The sequence below is a fragment of the Poecilia latipinna genome, unplaced genomic scaffold (assembly GCF_001443285.1).
Source record: "Poecilia latipinna isolate Pla-1442-1.1 unplaced genomic scaffold, P_latipinna-1.0 Scaffold653, whole genome shotgun sequence".
Taxonomy (NCBI): domain Eukaryota; kingdom Metazoa; phylum Chordata; class Actinopteri; order Cyprinodontiformes; family Poeciliidae; genus Poecilia; species Poecilia latipinna.
In genome coordinates, this window is record NW_015113269.1 from 256,833 (window position 1) to 267,603 (window position 10,771).

The 10,771-nt window shown below is 38.9% G+C and overlaps 1 protein-coding gene across 1 annotated transcript in view; it reads left to right on the forward strand.

Annotated features, from left to right (window-relative positions):
* Positions 1 to 215: 215 nt before the first annotated feature.
* Positions 216 to 10,771, forward strand: part of LOC106954395 (zinc finger protein 236) — a gene marked incomplete at its 3' end in the record, with an annotated part of 38,232 nt that continues 27,676 nt past the window's right edge. Inside the window, exons 1-6 of the mRNA XM_015043864.1 lie at positions 216 to 319; positions 2,756 to 2,862; positions 4,081 to 4,245; positions 4,338 to 4,516; positions 6,599 to 6,729; positions 9,009 to 9,181. Coding sequence (XP_014899350.1) covers positions 268 to 319; positions 2,756 to 2,862; positions 4,081 to 4,245; positions 4,338 to 4,516; positions 6,599 to 6,729; positions 9,009 to 9,181 — 807 coding nt within the window. The remainder of the gene's footprint in view (positions 320 to 2,755; positions 2,863 to 4,080; positions 4,246 to 4,337; positions 4,517 to 6,598; positions 6,730 to 9,008; positions 9,182 to 10,771) is intronic.

Below are 10,771 nucleotides of genomic sequence, written 5' to 3' on the forward strand. Positions count from 1 at the left end.
TGACACATCCCACATATTTGAAATTTGAACGTCATTCCCAAATATTTCAACAAGCACACTTATTCATAATATTATAGTATAACTATATGCTCATCTCTACAAAGTTTAGCGTATTTCTGAAGCTGCATGTACTTTGAGACAAACGGTAGATGTCTCTCTACTCCGTGTATTTGAGAGCCTTCATTGAGTCGCTACTGTCTACAGATGACCGAATCGCCATTTTGGAAGCGAATCGTTCACAGCACAACCGTCTTGAGCACAGGAACTATGCCGCGGGGCCGGCCTCGCAAACTGAACCTAGATAGAAAGGACGAAACAGGTAACAAGTACCAAAATGCAAGAAATAAATAGCACTTATTATGGGCTATCCAAAAAGCCGGGTATTATTTTGCCAAGTATCTCCGTAGCCTATTTATTAACACTTGAATGTAGTGTATATAGTCCCCGGATATAGTATTGCGTGTGGGCTTTGCTTTGTGCGGCGAAGGAGTGATTGAGGCGGAATGATATTAATAACGTTTCGGTGGCTCTTCTTATTGGCTTCCAGTGTAAATTGGTGTCCGCGAAGAGAGGAGCAAGCTGTGGTACCGCGTATTGTTAGTTAGAGCGAGCCTTTTTAAAGGTAATATTTGTTTATACGGAGTTCGTTGTTAGCTTAATGTTGCTAACTAGCTCGCTTTGCCACCATTAGCATTACAGTTAGCACGCTAAACTGTTTGCCCTGGTTAGTTTGTTGCTGTGGAGCGCCGTGGTGAAGCTTTCCAGGCTCTCATGGATTCAGCTCGTTACAAAAAAGTTGTATCAGCCTCAGTTGTCACAACATAAATGTAGAATTGCATTAGTTTAGTCGTCATTTAAGTGTTATATCTGACGACATGGATTGTTATGATACGTTCGGCTTTTCAATGTAAATGACATATTGGAGAGGTGATGCAAAATTTAAAGATATAGTCGAATATACATCCCACATTAGTGAATATATTAAGATGGAGTCGCTTTGCTCGACCAGCCTACTGTTAAAAAGTGTCGGAAAGCAGCTAAAGTGGGCGTGTTGCACCCGGTTATGAACTGATACCAAGTTGAATGAGTTCCACACAAACAGATGATTTGAATAAAGTGATACGCAAAATTTGGAGTGCTATTCGTGCAGTTTTTGTGAGCAAGAACAACTATAGTAATAAACTTCATTCACACTTAGACTAAAAAATATTCATCCTATACATTTAAAGCAATCTTTTAATTTTGCCAACATGCTCTGAAAGAAAATATAAACCTTGTTGAGTAGCCTGGCTTGGGTCAGGAACTGAAGATTAGTGATAGCACTGAGTAGTTTTAGATAAGATAAGACATCTAAAAGGGTCTGTCACAACAAGCAAATGCTGTAACACCAATAAAGGCTTTTCTTTTGTTTATTTAGAGGGGTGTTTGAGATGCTGTGTTTGTAAAAATGTATTTTAACATGCTTTGTCATTTCCAACCATTTTTGGCTGAATCAAAATCATATAAATGTAAATTTGCTTAACATTTTTGAGCCCAACTCCATATAGCATGTTAACAATGTTAGAAAGTGCAATTTGTGGTTTAAAAGCAACTCAGTTAAAACGCAAAAATAGGATACATTTTAATACATGAATGAAATAAGATTTTAAAAAGCCCTTGAAATTCTAAAAGAAACATTTGGAGGCACAAAAAAAGCCTTCTTTCAACTTTATATGTTTCTGATTGTTTTTAAAGTTGAATAAGATATGCCAATCTGATTGTTTCAGACTGTTACAGATCATTTTTGGCCTAATTGAACAAGATTGCTTACGGTTAGTTTTTAGCTATTATTTGTGTTGTAGTTGTCGGAAAAGCTTTGACCCTAGGACTTGACGCGCATGAATGTGTGGTGTTGGCAAATCTAAGCTTTGACCAATGCCAGAACAGGCTTTCAAAGAATTGCAGAATCAATTTTGATATTCAGTGGTGGCCAATAAATCTACACAAAAATGGGTGCCACGTTTTCTATCTTTTTTTAGTTTAAGTAAGAGGTCTAGCTGATGCATTTTGTATCATTTTAGAGGTGTGTTGTGAGGAGGAATACATAAATCTAGAGGAGAAAAAAACATAGCTTTCTCTCATTCTCTTTTAGCTAAAATTTACCAGACATTGCTGTGTGAAATGCAAGGTAAACTGAATTGACAGACTTTCTTAAAGGTTAGATGATTTTATAAATTGTTAGAGGTTTCCATCGAAAAAAACTGAGATGTCCAAGGATGGGCTCCTGAGGCACCCCTTACACATCACCTTTATTGAGGATGACTAAAAGTTTTCTGTGGCCACACTAAAAGATCTGTCCTGAAAATCAGAGTAAAATCAGATGAAAAATGTTCTGGGAATGCCAGCCCAGTTATTGAGATAAATTTGATCAAATCCAGTGATACACGCTTGATACTTTTCCCGCAGCAGACACTTGCTGTTTCTGTCCCTGACTGGTATATTCCCAAGTCATTTCTAGTAAAGAAGGTAGTTAATTGCTCAATAAAGATCTTCTCTTCATCCTTGAAAAGAAAAGGAAGTCTTGAGATGGGCACAAACTTTTCGAAGTAACTAGGGTCAGATCAAAACGTTGTATTTCTCTTTGGTAAAGTACGCATCTAGTCAATTATTTAACAAGTAATCACACTGCCTTTGCCGCATAGATTCATGCAAGATGCAAGAACTTTATGTGTTCTTCAAAAAGCCTCTTGACCCGCCGTTTCTGTTTCTCTTACAGGTTTCAGTGATGGGTCGCGGGAAAAGAAGTGCACCATCTGCTCCCAGACCTTCACCAAAGAGAGCAAGCTACAGAAACATCTCCGTGAACATGAGCTTAACGATAAGGTAAAGCCGCATCTCATGAAGTGTGAGCTTTCAGTTACGGGTCGCTGCATAGGACCGGCCTTACCGTGGGAAAACCACATGTCTTCTTTACGTTTGCTCTAAATGTGCTGTATGACTATTTTGGTAAATATTCACCATAAATTCTTACTGGAAAATTGATTGATTTCAATTTAGATTTTTACACCTTGACTTTTGTAGTTAGCATTTGATCATACATTCGCTTGCTGAAGTACTTGTGTCCAGTTGCGCCCCCGAGGGGGGTTATGATGGGGCCACTCTTGAGTAATGTAGGCCACCCCAGAGAATCATGTTGTGGTTGTAGAACAACAGACAGAGTCATCTTCTTCATTTTAAATGTAAAATCTAATAAACAATCCTATAAAATTAAAAATAAATTTGTAGATGAATTCACACACACACACACACACACACAGATTCTAATATACATTTTTTTAGTAGTGCCCCCACATCCCTTACATGTTTTTCTGACCCGCCATTGTTCCTACTCATTAGTCTCATCCTTCAGACAGCCGTGCAGTGACTCGTTGGGTCAATCCGGCTCTTCATCTCTTTGGAATCCATAACATATGTAGTTTTTTAATAACTTGGCATACCTTGATCCATTTAACCGGCCAGCGGCAACTTTTGTCCTGAGTGTAAAAATTTGTCTTGTCACATTTAAGTTTTGATCTTCCTCTTTTCATGAACAGCAACAGCCCTCATTCTTTTCCTGAATGCTTGACATCAGGTCCTGCTCTCAGTGGCTCAGGAAAACCGCTTGATTGTCTGATTATTATTCATGTAAAAAGAAAGTAATAAAATCCACTCTTCCACTTTGCTGCATGTGTGCTTAACTGCCTTTTCAAATGGAAGGACTCCATTTCATTTGAATTCTCTCCAGGCTGAAGAGCGGCAGCCTCGCCGTCTGTCCCCCTGACTGAGACGCAGGAGTCAGTTTAACTGACTGGATTTAGAAATGAAGTCAGCCGACCCCACAGACAGAAAGGAAAATTAGTTTTGGTGCCACTTTCACCTCATTGAAAATGCTGCCGCTCAGTATTACTGTACTTTTTTATTGTTTTAGACACATTCATTCTATCGACTCTGTCTCTTCCACCTGTTAAGGCAACATGAACTGATTCAGGAAGGAAAACGGTCGAGTCTGCTATTGGGTTGCGTTATTGCTATCACATTACAACCTCTGCCTCCTCTCCGCAGCCCAACCGCTGTGACCAGTGCCCGCAGACGTTCAACGTGGAGTTCAACCTCACGCTGCACAAGTCCACACACAACACGGCCGACTTCACCTGCCCTGTCTGCAACAAGAAGTTCTCCCGCGTCGCAGGCCTCAAATCCCACGTCATGCTGCACAAGAAAGAGGAGGTGAACTCGCCTCCTCCGGTTTGCATTCAACGGCAAACTTTACTGGCTATTGTTTCTGAGTCTCGCACTGCGCTCTGCTCTGCTCTTTGCAGAACCTCATCTGCTCGGAGTGCGGCGACGAGTTCGTCCTCCAGAGCCAGCTCTCGCTGCACATGGAGGAGCACCGGAAGGAGCTTTCGGGCATTAAGGTGTACACCTGCAAAACCTGCAGCAAGGAGTTCAAGACGTTCGTGCAGCTGAGGGAGCACACAAAGAGTCACGTCAAGATGAGGTAAGCCGGGTTCAAAACTAAAGCGAGTTTAAAACTACAGATGCACCCGTTTACTTTTTTCACTTCCGATACCGATATAGATACCTGAGGTTTACCGGTACAATCCGACACGGAAAAACAGCTGAATTGACTTAAAATGTTTATTCTTTTTTTAAACACAGACTAAATGTAGTGAAATACAAATGTATTTGATGTCTCTGGACCAGGACAGTACACTTAAATACAGCAGTGGCTTCACAAGCTTGGTCAAACATGTAAAAACTGCACAACTTTAATTTGTTCAGTCAGTGCAATTAGGAGTATAAAAGCCAATGTAAAATAAATAATAAAGAAAAATAAACGGAAAAAGAAAATAGGTTGACTACCTTGGTCAAAGATAAACTGTAGCAAACGTTCAAATGGTTCAGAAAGTGCAATTAGGAATTCAAAATATAATGTAAAATACATAAAAATGCGTGACGGCGCTCAGAGCTAAAAGCATAGAATTAGACTCAATAGATCTTCCCCTTTGAATCGGACACATTTTCACTGATACATGATGTAGAATTTGTTTCAGCTTCGGGACCGATACAGATATCAATATCGGATTGGTGCATCTCTATTTAAAACTCCATTACTTTCAATCTGTCAAGTTTAATAACACTTGGCAATGTCCCTCTCCTGAGTTCAGGTGCATTCGTTAATTTTAAATATTTCCGAAAACATAACTTATTTCAGTAACTCAACTCACCAAGTGAGACACATTATATAAATTAATTGGTTTTATTTCTTTAATTGCCTTTATTTCTGTTCATCGTTCAGCGATGGTCTTCTGCCTATAGCTAATCAAAACATGACATTCAAGACTAGAATATCACATCAGACCAATGAAACATTTTGTAAGTGGGCCCTATGAAAAGTGTTTTATGCGGTTTCAAAGGTTCTCTTCCGAAGGTACTTCTAATCTCACAAAAAATGAGACTCACTGTCATTCAAGTTATTGAATATGGCGGCACATTAATGTGTGATTTACTTTGCTCTTTTTAATGTTGGAATAAGCTGTAAACATCCTGAGAGCTGGAGGGCATCTGAGCCCATAGATACTTGTAATTCACCTTGAGCTTTTGACATATTACAGTCACAAAAGTTTGTATATCTTATACAAAAATATAAAAAGATGATGGGTAATTTATCTCCCTTGTGACATAGATGTTTGTAGAAAAATATTTCCAAAGCCTATAAACATTTTCCTGGTGCTTTGAGTGTTTAACTGTTATAGAAATTCAATGGTTTTTGGAGTTTTTTCCATGGAAAAAAAAAATTGAAAACCTTCCAAAACTTCCATTTAATTCTAAAAACCAGGATAATAATCACGTTTTTCAGTTATACAGTCAGTTGTATGCAGTTTTTAAAAGCATGTTTCTTCTTTCTTCAACTTTACAAATATGTGCTAGTGTGTTGGTGAATGATGTTTTGTTAAAACATCATTCACCAATCATGGTGAATACTTTTGCAAGTCACTGTTTGTTCTGCTTGTTAGCTGTTAGAAATGAGACAGTAAAGCAGAGAATTGGATGGCGCTGAACTCTAGACTTTGCTGAGCATTTGTGTGGCAAGGGAAATACAATTTGTTGTGACTTGTACAGCTATTGTTGGACTGGCTATTATGTTAGTTCGGCCTTCTTATCGCCCCTGTGAATGCAAACAGAAGAAAAGTCCCCACAGGTATGTGTTCTTTTGGAAAGCAAATCTGGGTTGATATTCTCAGACTCCCCTCAACAACTGGGTCTAAAAAAGTACCTGATATGGTGCTAATGAATTTAAACCGGCTACCGAGGTACCTCACAAAAATCAAACTGTATTTTAACCATTTTTTTTAGCTTGTGTTAGCATCTAGCATGTCAATAATTAAATCCAAGCAAAATATACTGCTTACCCAATTTTTTTTTAATATTAGAGCAAAACAGGATTTGCTTTAAATGAACTTAAAATACTAATGACTGATTCAAAGTTAATGTTTTCTTTGTCAGTGACGCGTAAGGTTTTTCAAACTGAATGCCACCGAAAACCGCCTACAAATCTTTGTACACTTTTCCTTCAAAGGGCGCTGTCCTCTAGCTCCAGAAACTACAAGAAAAACATCGATCGCAGCGGGTTCACAAACAGCTGCCATCACTGCGGAAAGGCCTTCAAAAAGCCCAGCCAGCTTGTCAGGCACATACGAATACACACGGGTGAGTGAGAAAGCACAGAAACTCAGAAACCTCTGCGCTCACACATCTCTGATCATTAATTTTCAGGAAAAAAAAAAAAAGCTGCAGGAAAATAGGAGTATATTCATTCACCCACACATGATGTTTCTCTGAAATGATGTTTTCAAGTGTGTTTTCTGTACTGAAAGAAGGATTTATTTCACTTTATTACAGTTGAATAAAATGTACATTATTGATCCCCAAAGGGGAAATTGCTTTTTTTTTTTCGACAAGCTTTTCTGTTAAAGTATTAAATATTAGCAAATACAAATATAACCATTGGTGATATAAAATGTATAAAAAGAAATATATACATAAGTGTGATGTTATAAGTCATTTAAGTATGACCTAAATATAAAATCAATAAAATAACAAGTATGCACATGAAAATATGTTAATGTATAAATAAATCTATAAATGAGCCCAGAGTAATCTTGGACTTCAGGACACTCTGGGCGTTGTATAATCAACAACAAATTAAGCAGTTTAACTCAATGTTTTGAGCAGTGGAAACTCTTAGAGTGCCTTGGGAGTGTGCATCAGCGAGACAGCTCCTGTGTGCCTCCTTGTTCACCGTGGTAACCGAGAACAATTGCTGGAGGCGGATTTGGAACAACATCTCAGGGATGAAGGGAGAAAACTGTGTGGGGATCTCCACAGACGGCTGCTTTAAAATGCTGTTGTATAAACTCCATCTTGACATCCAAGGACTAGTCTGAATGTAACCGGATATCTGGGCAAACATTTTTTACATGTTTTGACTTTTCATACACATAAAAGCTCTGTTTATTATTTCTAAAAATAATTATTTATGAAAACTCTGATCAAATTGAAGATTTGAGAAAGCCCCACATTTGTGTTAGTGTATCAACATTAGAAAACAGATTTTCCCATGCATTACAATCTGTCTACACGTGTGTTTTAACACAATTCCCAAACGACATTGTCTTATAATTTGGTAACTTTATATTCTAATACGTTATTTAAAAGTAATTAAACCTACTGACAAAATAAACATGCTGACGCCATGTTAAATTCCCAACAGGAAGTCTTGATTGTTTTGATGGATTCTGATTGGCTGACATTGGTTTTTATCTTTGTACTACACTGCCCCCTATGGGTTTGGCATGTTTAAAACAACATTAGTGGTGTATTTGTACGAGTTCATGTGGATGAAGACTTTATAGTGTGTACTATATTTTTTTTACACAATGTGGCAGAGATAATGGTTTTCAGAAAGACCTGGGTGCGTGCGTAACAAGGCCTGAGTCTGAAGTGAACGGATTACAAAACCATTCCATATTTTTTTACACCTCAAGGTCAACAAAGTGCTGCCAGAATCCCTTGTGCAGTTTGCTCAGTTTATCTGCTCATGGAGAAACATTCCCAAGCCCTGCTTGTAAATCTCCATCCCTTAACCACAAGTAGCTGCAGCAATGCATTATGGAGTATGTGGTTTGATTGATAAGAGCTAAATTACCGGATGGCAGGCCATTTATTATAGGTGGTTAAATCAAAGTTATACACTATTGTGTGTTGGTTCAGAGCAAGTTGAAAGGGTGTGTTAATAGACTTTAACCAGCTGCATGTTTTAGAGCGTGGTCCAATCAACCAGGTTGTATTTTAGCTTCTGATTTCTTGCTTTCATAGAAAACTCCCCCAACATAAGCTCAACCTTCTGCCGTGTGGGGTGCAAGACGCTGACACAAATAAGAGATGTGGCAGTTTGTCTTCTTGATTGGAGTCTTTTATGTCCCCATTAATGCAAATCTGGGCAATATCCGACGGCGTAGTCCTGCTCCAGCATCAATGATATTTCTCCCCGACAAAACATCTCAGAGTTGGCCAACTTTTCTTATCCACGGGTGAAAGATGGCACATGTCTTTTCGCTCATCTGCGATGCAAAAAAGCAGGGCGGGCAGAATTTTTATGTGCTGCTTCAGTTGCTCTAATGCTCCTTCATCTGTCTGAGTTGAGGATGATCCTGAGCAGCAGCTTTCATCCACATGTTGATCGCACATCATCCAGGTGTTAATGGGTTCGGCTCCATAAGCGGCGGCGGCTGAAGCTCGGAATCCATATCGGCCTGTCAGTCGATGAGGTCGGGAGCTGCTTTTGGGATTTCTGCAGAGGCTCGAGCTCTGATTTTTCTCCCATAAAGAGATGCTAGTTATGCCATCGTTGTTCCTTTTTGCATCAGAGATGATAATACTGGATGGAAATTATTTACTGTCTGAACAGATTGTCTTCTGATTTTCAGGTGAAAGACCCTACAAGTGCACCCATTGCAACAAGGCTTTCAACCAGAAGGTGGTGCTGCAGACCCACATGGTGAAACACACAGGAGAGAAACCTCACATGTGCATGTTCTGCCCAGCATCCTTCTCCCAGAAGGGCAACCTGCACTCTCACGTTCAGAGGGTTCATTCTGAGGTAACGCCACAGGACCCACTTCCTACAGGAAACTGAACCTATTCACTTCATCCTTTTTTTTCATCTGTTTTTGTCATTTAAAAGAAATATTTTATATACTGGAAAAAGCTACCAGTTTGAATCGTCAGGTTGAAGGACACCGTCAAGCTGTGTACCAATGTTTTTGTGGTTTTATTTAGTGCAACGACAATATAAAAGATGCACCCTGGCTGCGTATCTGAAAATAATTTTTGTTATGACTTTTTAGGAAGATCTTCTAACACACAAAGTAAAGTGCCTGCCTTCAGGTCTGCAGCATTTTACTTTCGAGTGACTGCAGTGCAACACATTCTCTTTATTGTTAAGTTCAAAGAGTAAAAAGGAAGTTGTGCTTCTTTCTTCTGCATTTTTAGTCTTTAATCCAACCATGACAAAACGCAAGCTAGATTTGCCTGAACTTTGACGATCTGTCAGCTTTTCCTTGGAAAGCGAAGCGGGGGTTAAGAGATCAAAAGAGGCGCTGATGTCAAAGTATATCCTAGATGCCCCTGAAGAGCAAAATCAGCCTGTGAGGATGTTTTCCCCATTTTATCTGAGTGAAGATTCTCAGCGTTGTTAGTGGTCGATGCCACAATCTGCCTACGTTCAGTTTCATGTCAGTGTCGGTGTGAAGCACCACGATGGTCTCCATCTGTCGACCAGAAATAACATATTTTAGCTAAAAGGTAACACCGAGCTTCAGTCTTGTGCGATAGCTGATGTGGAAATTTGATGTGCTTGTTGCAATTTCCTGCAAATGGATGATTTAGCTTGAATTGAACCGGTTCTATTTCCGTGCTTTGCTTTTTGCTCTTTAAACTTCTGCTTCATACATTTGAGGAAAAGTGAGAAATTTGAGAAGACAAATTTAAGGGTGCACAGCTTCACACCAACTTTCAAATTTCACTTTGTGTTTAGGCTTGTAGCTCAGACTAGTTATATCCACGAGTATGTCTGATGTTAAGAAATATGTTACAAAACATTAAAAAAAGAATCACAAGACATTTAAAAACAGCTTAATAACGTAACATAGAAAAAAATCAAACTCTGACATCAGCACATAAAACAATGGCCACCTGCCAGACTTGAGAGATCATATGGCAGTGATTGTAAAATATTTAGGTGCATTAAGGTTTTGCTTCTGCACAAGCTTATCTGTCATGCAGAGACCTGCTGCTAGTGCTACTACTCCATCCATCCGTCCGTCCAATCAATCAATCAATCAATCAATCAATCAATCAAATGGACCAGTACCCTTCCCAGAGATTTTTTTTTTATTATTTTTTTTACCAACATTATGGACACCTAACAGACAGCATAAAGGCTCACTATTCTACACATTCAGTTTTGGTTTTACTTATGAGTTATACTTAGAAGAAGAAGAAAAAAAGACAATATCTGAGTGTTCCTCAGCAAGGTCAAAAACTGCATTCCTCTCTACAAATACATCAGAACAAATTCAGGACTTATTTTCAGCATTACTGCCATGAATGTATTTTTCCCATAGTAGCAGATAACAACAGGCCAAGGTGTTTCAGTTAACATATCATGCTCAAAATGGGGTAGGAAGAA